The 13009-nt window shown below is 43.3% G+C and overlaps 1 protein-coding gene across 1 annotated transcript in view; it reads left to right on the forward strand.

Annotated features, from left to right (window-relative positions):
- The window catches only part of rpia (ribose 5-phosphate isomerase A (ribose 5-phosphate epimerase)), a 54411-nt gene extending 41698 nt beyond the window's left edge, over nt 1-12713 (forward strand). Inside the window, exons 7-9 of the mRNA XM_059965694.1 lie at nt 5231-5372; nt 7190-7289; nt 11585-12713. Coding sequence (XP_059821677.1) covers nt 5231-5372; nt 7190-7289; nt 11585-11682 — 340 coding nt within the window. The 3' untranslated portion in view covers nt 11683-12713. The remainder of the gene's footprint in view (nt 1-5230; nt 5373-7189; nt 7290-11584) is intronic.
- Nucleotides 12714-13009: the final 296 nt, after the last annotated feature.

Here is a 13009-nt window from a genome sequence, read left to right on the forward strand (position 1 = left end):
GTGATACAAGTCATGTGGGTATAGGCCTCTGACAGAAGGAAGCTACCAAAGGCTGGCTCCAACAACTGACCCTGAGCAACAACACTACTTCATGAAGGAATTAACAAAAGAGGGGCTTCTAAATAATCCCTGGAGGAATGTCGCCAAATTATTCCCCTAGGCAGATTGTACCCCTTGTTTATGTGAAATTTGGCAAGCTCTCGTATGGTAGGCATGATCCAGAAGATAATGGAGCTTAAGGGTCTGATGCATGTTGGGAAACTGGGTCCACAACTGGCTTGACAATGGAAGACAGATTTCTGGTGGATGGTTGATTTTTTTGACTAGTGTGTAATAAGTGCTGTAGTGTAGGGGTTGGTGCTGGGACTTTTGTTTTTAAAAAAATATATGCTTTGGTCAGGAGTGTAGGTGGTCTGCTTAGTAAGTTTGTCAATGACATGAAAATGGGAGCTAAAAATATTGAAGATAGTTTAGGATACAGTGGGACGTAGTTTAATTGGGATGGAGTGATGGTAGATGGTATTTAATCCAGTTAAGTGTGAGGTCAATGTTCTTATTGCGATTTTGTTTAGGGATGGGGGATTTGGGGGGGGGGGGTTGATTTTTTTTTGCATTTTTGTGGTGGGTTTGCTGTTTCTCTTTGAACTTCCATAGTTTTTCTTTGTAGCTATCTCAAAGGTTCGAAGGTCCAATTTAATGTCAGAAGTGTGTACAATATGCATCCTGAAATGCTTTTTCTTTGCAAACATCCACGAAAACAGAGGAGTACCCCAAAGAATAAATGACAGCCAAACGTGAGAGCCCCAAAGTTCCCCCCTCGCTCACCTCTCTCCTGCATGTAAACGGCAGCAAGCAACAGTCCCCCCTCCCCCACTGGCAGAGAAAAGCAAGCATCGCGCTCGAGTTTGAGCAAAGCAATAGGAAAGCCAGACTTACAGATGCCCTACAGACTTGGCGTATCACACCGGCATTCAACATACCACAGGTTCTCTCTCTCCCTAATAAGGGAGAAGGAGGTGTCCCCATTTTCCCAGTGAGCGGGGAGACACAACAAACAACTGGCTGGTTTATGATGTTAAAATTCTGTTATGTCGCTTTTTTCGAGCTCTGTGCCTGAAGGTCGCAAAGATCCTGGGTTTTTGGGCCCACAGCAGATACCCCAACTCCTCTGACAACACAGTTCTCCTGCCGTGACACTGAAACTCGATTTGCCCGTCTCCAGAGCCCCGATATCTTATCCAAATCCGAGCCAGACTCTCAGTCCAAACCCTTGGTGCGCCAAGCAGCAGCCCGTCCTGAAACCCGAAGAACGGGTCCCATTCTCCCCCCACCCCCCAAAGAACCAGAATCAGCATGTAACTCCAGGTCAGTGTCTTCAAAAGAACCTGAAAGGGAAACATAGAGATATTAAAGATGGAAATAGAAGATTCTTGGAGTTGTACACTGCATGAACCTTTGAAATGGGACTGCGTGGTAGCATAATGTTACTACTGCAGCACCAGTGACTGGGTTCAATTCTGCCACTGTCTATAACGAGTTTGTGCAGTTTCCCCATGACTACATGGGTTACTCTGGTGGTCTTGGTGTGCTCCCACATTCTAGACCAGGGGTCAGCAACCTTTACCACTGAAAGAGCCACTTGGACCCGTTTCCCACAGAAAAGAAAACACTGGGAGCCGCAAAACCCGTTTGACATTTAAAATGAAATAACACTGCATACAATGTTTTTTTTGCCTTTATGCTATGTATAAACAAACTGTAATGTGTTGCATTTATGAAATTGATGAACTCCTGCAGAGAAAACGAAATTACATTTCTGCATGCAACAAAAACATTTTGAACTCCGAAAAAAAGACGTTGGGTTGAAGGTTACTTTTAAGTAAAATACTCAATGTCTATTTGAGTTCTTCTTTTATTTATGAAAAACGCTGAACTTAAATTTTCCGCCAGCAGCAAACCAAAAATAACGTCAGCCAGCTGTCAACCTGAAAAATCAAAGGACTATTTCACTGAACAATGAAAAAATATGAATATTCCTAAAATAATAGGCAATTAAAATATGTATCATACTTGGTTAATGGGATTTCTGCTCCTGGACCTCAGCGCACAGCACCTGCACATCAGGGCTGTATGACGTCACCTTCATCTTTACACAGGATCGCAAGCTGTCATCTGTGAGGCGTGCACGATGTTTGTTTTTAATAAAGTTCATGTTGGAGAACACCTGCTCACATACATATGTGGATCCAAAGATCGACAGTACTCCAAGCGCATACTTTTTAATGTTTACATAAATGTCGGGGATAACATTCCATGTTTCGAACACAAGTTTGTCCGGTTTAGGGAGGTTTTCAACACCACTCCATTTGTGATTCTGAGCAAGAACGGCCTTCTGACGGGCAACATCTTCAAGGTCTGCTGTCAAGCGTCTAAACTTGGACACCCATATGTCTTTGTCGGCTATTTCGGCCAGTTCCATCTCAAGATCAGGTTTACTCACACCTGCCAATGCAGTCGTATTCAGTAGAGATGAATCGATGCTTGGGGGAGTGACCGGGAAGGATAATGTGTTTTTTTCCTCTCTGAACTCACAGAAGCGTTTCCCAAACGATGTTTGCATTGCGATGATTGCAGAATGTAAATACTCCGAATTTATCATGTCGTGACCTTGTTTGAACTCTCTCAAATTGGGGAAGTGAGACAAAGTGCCTTTCTGTCAATCTCTGGCAAGCACTGTCAACTTGCGCTCGAATGCCAAAACTCCTCTAACATGTGTAGGGCTGTACGTCCTTTCCCCTAAAGAGCTGTGTTCAGCGTGTTCAGATGTGCTGTCATGTCTACCATGAAGTGTAGCTTTTCCAGCCCTTTGCTGCCCAGGAAAGTTTTCACTTCTTCCAGACACGCGACAAAGCGTTTCAGCACCTCCCCTCTGGACAGCCACCGGACTTTGTTGTGCAGCAGGAGATCAGAATATGCGCTTTCCAGCTCGTCCAGTAACAAACAGAATTGACGGTGATTTGCCATTATTTTATTGACAATCTGAATGACAACATCCATTACTTCTGTGCATTCCGGAGGAAATGTTTGAGCGCACAGTGCCTCTTGGTGCAAGATGCAGTGAAAAATCAGCAGCTTTCTGTCCAGCGACTTCTGCAGTAAAGCCACAATTCCCTTGTGCGTTCCCGTCATATTCGGTGCCCCATCAGTAGCTACTGACACCAGGTGGGTAGTCTTTATTCCTTTGGCTCTTAAACAATTCAAGAGAGCCTCACAGATGTCCTCCCCCCGTGTTTGGTCTTTTAGAGGTATCAACTCAATCAGTTCATCCTGTGGCCCGGCAGAGTTTACATACCGGCAGAACAACGATATTTGTTCAATATCACCTTTGTCTTGAGACTCGTCACAGGCAATCGAGTAGGCCACAGCTGAATTGATGACTTTAATTTGCTGTCTTGTGATGTCTTCTGCCATTTTTATGGTTCTGTCTTTGACAGTCTTTGCAGAGAGGGGCATATCCCTGATTTTCTGCACAATTTCACTCTTGTTTTTAAAGTCCGTGAATAGATGTTCTGAAATCTTAATGAAAGATTCTTTTATATATTCACCATCTGTAAACTGCTTCCCGTGCCTGACTATTTCCTGAGCGGCAATATAACTAGCGTATGTCGTTGGTTTTCCGGACTTCATCCATTGCTTGAAATGATTTTTGCTCAGATCAACCTTCCGCATCAGTTCCGAAACGGCTTTTTCTCTCTCATCTCCATCCGGATATTTTTGAGCAAAGGCTGCGTGTTTATTCTGGAAAAGTCTTGCGATTTTTGACTATTTGTTGTTTGGTAGTTTCTCATTGCACATTAAGCATACCGGTAAACCAGTCTCGTCAGCAGTGAAAGCAAATGAATCTGTCCACTTATCAGTAAACGTTCTGTTTTCTTCAGTCACTTTTCTTTTTTTAGAATTCTCCATAGTTGGCCTACCTTGGATCGAAAAATTAAAGAAATCGCGCACTGATGGGTGTCAGGTATTGGCAGTGGTGACGTATATTAATAGCGATAAAAACACGTTGTAGCGGTGTGCTCACGCAGTCAGTAAACTGCAGTCGAATAACTTTATTCGAACTAAACAGCCTTGCTTTTAAGCCTCCCTCAACCTGGCCCCCATGGGCGCGGATGCTGCAAAAGACCAATTATTTCCCAAAGCAACAGGGAGCCGCAGCACAGAGGTAAAAGAGCCACATGTGGCTCCGGAGCCGCGGGTTGCCGACCCCCGTTCTAGACGTTCAGGTTAATTGGTCAAATGGGTGTAATTGGACGAGGGCCCTGTGACCTGTTACTGTGCTGTATATCTACTGTAAACCTTAAGGAGCACTGATATTCAGAGGAACGTTGAGGTATAAGTCCGTAGCTCACTGAAAGTAATGATACAGGTGGATAGAGTAGTGACAATAGTGTCTAGCTTGCCTTGGTAAGCAGGAATATTGAGTACAAGAGTTGTAAAATCATGTTGCAGCTGTAGAAGACATTGGTGAGGCAATGCTGTGTCGTTCTGCTCATGACTACAGAGGTAATATGCAGGTGCAGGAGTGCAGAAAAGATTCATTCAGGTGTCTGGAATTTGATGGCTTTGCTTACAAGGGGTGGCAAGAATTTTACTGAGGGGTTGGTGTATATCTGGAGCCAGGTGGTAGGAGCAGTTACAACATTAAAATAGCAATGTTGTAAAAAGGTGAAACTGAATGCAGTGAAATGAGATCAATGCCAATGGACGAAGTGGGCCAGAGGTCCTGCCTGGATGAATCTGGTCAAGCCCATCTTTCTTCCAGTGACTCAAATAAACCTCTGAAGATCCTAGTGTCTTGTATCTTCATCTTCTGGCAGATGCCTACAGGGACTGTTTTGTAGCTTGGTGGCCAGCATAACACGTTACAGTTTCAACGATTGCAGTTCAATTCTTGCTGTCTGTAAGGAGTTTGTACATTCTCTCCATGACTGCGCGGGTTTCCTCGGAACGCTCTGGTTTCTTCCCACATTCGAAAGACATATGGGTCAGTAAGTTGTGGGCATGCTATGCTTGCAGCTTGACCTCAGTCTGTGATAATGATACAAACGACGCCTTTAACTCTATATTTCCATGTACGTGTGTGACGAATAATCTGTTATCTCCTTTCTTAATCTGTGTCATGCCGTAATGTGTCCGCTGACCTGATGTTTTCAATTCCTTTCACTTTAAGGAAAGATTCCAAAAACCTGGGTGAGAACTGGAAGAAAGGAGTTCCAGTCGAAGTCATCCCAATGGCCTACGTGCCAGTGACCAGGGCGATCGTCGCTAAGTACGGAGGGAATGTAGATCTGCGAATGGCTGTCAGCAAAGCAGTGAGTGCACGCTTACAGTGGCCCCTGAACCTTGGCTCGGAGTGCAGTGCTGGGTCCCTTCAGGGAGAGGCTAACTTTGAGCCATCCACACAGCTCAGTATGGAATAGTCAATAAGGAAGGGGGTTGGAATCCCGTGTTCCACGCCCTCTCTCACCCCACCATGCTGGATTAAGTAATGTATTTCACAATAACAGAGAGTAGGAATGTTCCCTTCCCATCCCATCCTGAGGTAAAAGACAGATTATTAACCAGGTCATGCCCTGTTCTCATTGCTACCATTAGGAAGGAGGTACAGTAGCATGAAGACACACACTCAACGATCAGTGCTTTTTCAAAAATTTCTATTTTTGCACTGATTTTAATTTAACTTTTTTTATATACACACACACACACACACACTTACTGTCATTCAGTTTTTCCCCTCTATTATGTATTACATTATGCTGCTGCCACAAAGTCAACAAATTATGTAACGCGACATGTTGCAGGTGACAATAAACCCGATTCTGATTCTGAACCAGGATTCATGTTAAAAAAAATTGTCCAACGATGCACTTTGGAAGCATGTTGTAAAATCCACTCCAAGAGAGGATAAGAAGCGGCTGTGTTATATGCTTAAGTTCCCAGCTCCATTGCTCATAATCCTCCTGAAATTCCTTACTTGGGTCCTGGTGCACAACTTGGTTACCTGCTACACTATCTGGTACACCCCCACGTACTCCACTACCCAATAGATGGCACTCAGGTCTGGGTACACTACACTACTTCCATGGGTTCTTTCTTTGCTTTTCCAGGAGCTGAGTGGCTTCATAAGGTTCCACAACCTTTAATGAGTTCTGGCTCAGAGATGTTGGTAAGAGACAAATATTGGCCAGACCACCAGAGGAAGTCGCTAAGGGATCTTTTACCATTTGATGGGCCCCAATTCAATGCCCTTCCTGAAAACCTACATCTTTAGTACAGTGTTTCAGTGATGTGTTGGCGTAGATTGTGAGATGAAGCATCCATAACCAAGAAATCGGTACTTTTTTACATTCTACTTGGTCTTGTTCTAAAATTCAACCTTTTTGGACAAATTTAAGAGTTTTATTGGAACACAACTTCCACATAATCCAATATTATTTTTACTAGGCGATATTGAAGGGATAAAATCGAAACCCAAATTGAATAAATATCAGAAAGAATTTATAAAAATTGCACTGGCAGTAGCCAGAAAGGCTATTGCAGTTACTTGGAAATCGGATGCATACTTAAGTATAGGTCGTTGGAAGAATGAAATTTCCAGCTGTATTCCACTTGAAAAATTTACTTAAAATATAAGAGATAAATATGAAACATTTTTGAAAATTTGGCACCCTTATTTACAAAAGACAGGATTAAATATATAGATGCTCCGAAGATAAAATAATTGTTTTTTTGGGGGAAATAAATAAATATATATATACTAAAGTTATTACGAACTCCATGGAGCATGTGGGGATCTTCCGATATCCAGCCACTCTTTCTTTCTTTATATATAGGGATTTTAGGGGGGAGGGGCTAAGGGGAGGTGGGGGGAAGGGTATATATTTTTTTCTTTCTGTAATTATTTGAAAACTCAATAAAAAAAAGTTTTTTTAAAAAAAATGAAGCATCTAGTGGGGCTTGAAAGCACAACATACATTGTGCGGTGAGTGCTCTTCAGAACCCTCACTCTGGGACTTGTAACACTGCAGCTGACACTTCCGGGAGGGCTCGGAGAAACTACTCACTTGGCAGCCGGTTCTGAATGGTTTGTAAGTAATGAAACTGTACATCTGGTGCTGGTTTATTCTAGGGACCAGTAGTAACGGATAACGGGAACTTTATCCTGGACTGGAAGTTCAGTAATATCTCCAATTGGAAAGATGTCAATGTGGGCATTAAAATGATCCCAGGTAAGGATGTCAAATGTGGCTTGGATTTCTAGCATCTGCAGATTTTTTTCTTGTTTGTGATTTAAATTAAACACAAAATCACAAGCCCAGGCTGTATTCATCTTTAAAACTTCCCATGGAACAACAACAAAAAAACATTTAAATTCTCACAGAGAAACAGCGCTTAGCTGGTAAGGAAAAAGCAACTGGGCGGGACTCAACACATTCAGGCCGCGCGCGCGCACACACATGCAAGCTGACACGTGGCCACACCTCACATTCAGATCTTTGACACTACATTTACTAGGAAGATGGATGCAGGTCGAATGACCCTCTCCCTACAACAAGGAGACATTAACCACCCACCCCTCCCCCTCCCAGTTCCTGTGCTGGTGATTGGAAAGGCCAATATCCTTTGCAGGAACACTGAATGGAATGTGAGGAATCTGGCAGAGGACAAAAGGAACCCTTATCTGCAGAGAACTTGAAGAATGACCCTTCCCCCTCAACAGCCTCCCTCCCTTGTTCCTCCTGACAGTATTTTCACATTGCATAGAGGATGGGGGTTGGAACCCTATTTACCTGCTCCTCTGGAACCCCACTTTAAGCAATGCTAAAAACTTTTCTGTATGGGACGTGCAGGATCCTCCACTCCCCATCTGCTAATCTAGCTTTTGTACCTGACTACACATACCTTCTTCTACGTACTCTGAACCTTGTAATAATTGAATTGCCTACTTATAGGATGACCAACAACTGGTGCTATTACAGACAGCACTATTATTGGAAATACGGTCAACGTAACCACATGTCCCATCATTCCAGAAGATAATTCAACATGCTGCAGCTATACAGGATACTGGTTAGTCCACACCTGGAGTACTGTCTGCAGTTCTGGTCTCCATACTTGAGAAAGAATATACTGGCTTTGGAGGCAGTGCAGAGGGTCACCAGGTTGATTCCAGAGATGAAGGGGTTAATTTATGAGAAGAGATTGAGTAGCCTGGGACTACTCTCTGGAATTCAGAAGAATGAGAGGGGGTCTTATAGAAACATACAAAATTTTGAAAGGGATAGATAAGACAGAAGTAGGAAAGTTGTTTCCATTGGTAGGTGAGACGAGAACTAGAGGACATTGCCTCAAGATTCATACAGACAGACATATTTTATTGATCCCGAGGGAAATTTGGTTTCGTTACAGTCACACCAATCAAGAATAGTGTAGAAATATAGCAATATTTAAATACTAATAAGTAGTAATAAGTTCAGGGGAGAAGATTTAGGACGGAGATGAGGAGAAACTGTTTTTCCCAGAGAGTGGTGAATCTGGAATTCTGGTAAGCAGTTGAGGCTTCTTCACTAAATATATTTAAGATATAATAAGATAGATTTTTACATAGTGGGGGAATTGAGGGTTATGGGGAAAAGGCAGGTAGATGGAGCTGATTTTTACGGACAGATCAGCCATGATCTTATTGAATGGCAGGGGAGGCTTGATTTGCTGGATAGCCGACTCCTCCTATTTCTTATGTTTCAACATTCTCTGGTGGGCTATCACTATTGCGGTATATATCTGTGATAAGAGCCCACTGGTGTAGAACTTTAGTACCCTCTTCCACTGTGCTCCACTCTGCTTGGGTTTTAAATTCCGTTCAGCAAAAGTGGGATACCTAAGTTTAACTTCTGCCATTACCCAAGTCCATAGCAAAGCATTTATTTTAAGGGGAAGCAACGTTCTCAGGGTATTATTGATTGCATGTTGGGACGATAGTGTCCCTAAGGCACCCATATCTCATTAGATAAGCCCACTCAGGTACTCCCCTCATCTCATAACCTCAATAACCATGTGGCCAAAGTCTACCCAGCCTTGCGTCTGTACCTATCCCCTAAACTTGCAATTTGCTCTGCCCTCTTGTCCGAGACTCTCCCACCATGGGAAACATCCTTTCCACTTCTACTGTCTAGGCCTTTCAACATTCAAAAGGTTTCAGTGAGATTCCCCCTGATCCTTCTGAATTCTGGCAAGTACAGACCCAGATCCATCAAACGTTCCTCTTATGATAACCCTTTCATTCCTGGAATCATCCTTGTGAGCCTCCTCTGGACCCTCTCCGATGCCAGCACGTCTTTCTAAGATGAGGTGCCCAAAACTGCGGTATTCAAGGTGAGGCCTCACCATTGCCTTATAAAGCCTCAGCATCACATCCCTGCTCTTGTATTCTAGACCTCTTGAAATGAATGCCAACATGGTATTTGCCTTCCTCACCACTGACTCAACCTGCAAGTTAACCTTCAGGGTGTTCTGCATAAAGACTCCCAAGTCCTCTGCATCTCAGATTCTTGGATTTTCTCCCCATTTAGAAAATATTACGCACACTTATTTCTACTACCAAAGTGCATGACCATGCATTTTCCAACTTTGCATTTTATTTGCCACTTTCTTGCCCATGCTCCTAATCTAAGTCCTCCTGCATCCTACTTGTTTCCTCAACACTACCTGCCCCTCCAGCAATCTTTGTATCATCTGCAAACTTGGCAACAAAGCCATCTATTCAATCATCTAAATCATTGATATACAGCATGAAAATAAGTGGTCCGAACACTGACCCCTGTGGAACACCAATAATCACTAGCAGCCAACCAGAAAAGGATCCTTTTATTCCCACTCGCTGCCTCTTGCCAATCAGACAATGGTCTAACCATGTTGGTAACTTTCCTGTAATACCATGGGCCCTTAACTTGGTAATCAGCCTCATGTGTGGTACCTTGTCAAAGGCCTTCTGAAAATCCAGATATATAACATCCACTACATCCCCTTTATCTAACCTCCTCGTAATCTCCTCAAAGGATTCCAACAGGTTCATCAGGCAGGATTTTCCCAGAAAGAAACCATGCTAACTTTGTACTATCTTGTCCTGTGTCACCGAGTACACCACCATCTCACCCTTCATAACATCTTCCCAGCCACTGAGGTCAGGCTAACTGGTCCATAATTTCCTTTCTGCTGCCTTCCTCCTTTCTTAAAGAGTGGAGTAACATTTGTACCTTTCCAGTCCTCTGGAACCATGCCAGAGTCCAATGATTTCTGAAAGATCATTTCTAATGCCACCACAATCTCTAACGCTACCTCTTTCTGAACCCTAGGGTGCAGTTCTTCTGGTCTGGATGACTTGTGTACATTTAGGTCTTTCAGCTTTTTGTGTACCTTCTCTCTTGTAACAGTAACTACACCCACTTCACTTCCTTCACACACTACAACATCAGGCACACTGCTAGTGTCTTCCACAGTGAAGCCTGACACAAAATACTCATTTAGTTCATCAGCCATCTCCTTGTTCCCTGTTATTATTTCTCCTACCTCATTTTCTCGTGGTCCTATATCCACTCTCATTTCTCTTTTAATTTTAATATGCTGAAAAAACTTTTACTATTCACTTCGAGCCACCTCTAAATTCTGTACATTCACTAAAGACAGGCTATCTGTATATTCATATCTTCTAAGTTCATAGCCTTGCTCTGAGCCATCAATAGTGATCCACTTAGAATAATACAACGCTGACTGAGGGCGTCCAATTCATTCTTAAGACTTGCTGTCGTTTTATACTGATGCCTTGCAACTGTTGCAGACAGCCAGAAAGTATCCCACTGGCTATCTTTTTTTTCTGAGAAAACCCAATGGTTTAGTATAGAAACAACGTGATGTGCCATTTCAACCCCAGCGAAATCTAACTGGTCAGACCAATCCATAACCAATTCCATAACCCGTCGGTAAGTTAGCAAGACTTCCAAAGCCTGCACAATTATCTGTCCACCCTGGGGCTCTGCATCTCTCAAACTCTCTTTTAAATAACCTCTTAAAGAAATTCATTTCTGCTCAAAAAGCCAGATCCTGCTGGCAACGCCAAATGTAATATTCAGTCAGGTTCGTGAGTCCAGCAAGTGAGACAGGAAATGCACTGACTTCAAATAGATATATTAACCATTTACTTACAAACAGTAAATATTTGACCAAACATTGAGGTCCCCCAAGTTAGACACGTCAAAGCTGAATATTCAATAAACATAAGTATATTCAACAAACACACTGTTAAAAGTGAACGTAAAGCATACTTTCCCAGTCATCGTGTGCATCGCCTAAAACAAGGGAGCAAGGAAGCAAGCCCCTTCCCGTGCTATTTAGATACCCAGGAGGTTTGAAATTGGACCCCCCCCCCCTCCCCCCAGTATAGCCTCAAGGGAGAAATGTGCCAGGTGTCCCATGTGGAGTGGCATTGTGTTCTCTATGGACAAGTACTAAACACTCTGTACCGCTGCAGGAGTGGTGGAGACGGGGCTTTTCATCGACATGGCGGAACGCGTTTACTTTGGAATGAAGGACGGGACCGTCTGCTGTCGGGATAGACAGTCGCACTGACAAACCGCAGGAACTGAGTCTTCCCTTCAGAATGAAGATCACTTTGCCTTAAACTTTCTGATTTAATAAGTTATCCTGCCAAATATCTTCTTTATAGTTTTTTTTTAAAAACATTGTTTTTAAGCAGCCCCTGACAGATACTCAGCTTTGCAGGAGTAGCTGTTCACAGTTGCCTTATTTTGAGTTGTTCATTCTGGGTTGGGGGCAACGCAGATTACTACCTCAGCCTCCGTGCTGTTGACTACAAGGCCTGGAGATGTGGGTTATCTCTGTGCTTAGGTCATGTGAAGATTAACGGGACAGCGGGCTGAGATGTAACTCCCAGTAGTGGGGCAGCGTATGTCTTTGAGACGTCCAGATCACGAGCTGTCTCTGGATCTGTGTCAGGACAGAAGGGGCAGATGGAATGTGCAGATCTTTGGAAACACCATGGAGTTGACACTCCACTGTCATCTGGTTTTCTGACCAGATCTTGATGGAGACATTGATGAAGGGACACCCATCTCACATTGACATTTAAACTGTGGTCAGGGATTTTGTGAGCAAGAGCCTAGGCTGTGTGCATTCCCACCCAGTTGTATTAGTACCTGTTGTTGCCAGGTACTGGTACCAGTGTCAACAGCAGCAAATCGTGACTTGGGCAGAGAAACCATGTGTGATGCTCCCTCTGACTCCCAGGGCAAACACTAATTCACCGAAGGTGTAAACCCCAGCTGAGAAGTATTCCATTGTTTGCAGTGCCCTGTTAACCAGAGATTGCTATCTTGTCACTGTGGGAACTGACTTATTATTTACAGTTGCTAATGTCATTCAAGCATTGTCTGAGCCTGGTAGTGGGCCCTCAGCCTTAAAGGTCCCATCACCACCATCCTATTTAGTGTGTTCAGTGTTCACTTTACAGATTCTTGCCCATCCTGCTGCTGACTGGTGCTTGGCAAGTTTTCTGGAAAGGAAATTCTCAGTTAATTAATTCAATATAATTTTTTTTAAATATATATATAAAAGCATCCGTTTGGAGATCTGTCCTTGCATTTTTTTTTGCCTGTGTGTGTTTTATTTTAAATTGGATCCTGAACACGGTGATAATAAATTTAATAAAACAACTGACCTGATTACAGGTGCATCTGCACTGATACCGAAGGTGACTTCCCTTATGAAGGGTAACACGCACAAAATGCTGGAGGAACTCAGCGTGTCAGACAGCATCAGTGGAGAGGAATAAACAGTTGATGATTCAGCTGAGACCCCTCATCAGGGCCGGAAAGGAAGGAGGAGAAGCCAGAATAAGAATGTGGAGATGAAGAACAAGCTGGAAGGTGATAGGTGA

The sequence above is a fragment of the Hypanus sabinus genome, chromosome 3 (assembly GCF_030144855.1).
Source record: "Hypanus sabinus isolate sHypSab1 chromosome 3, sHypSab1.hap1, whole genome shotgun sequence".
NCBI classification, from domain to species: domain Eukaryota; kingdom Metazoa; phylum Chordata; class Chondrichthyes; order Myliobatiformes; family Dasyatidae; genus Hypanus; species Hypanus sabinus.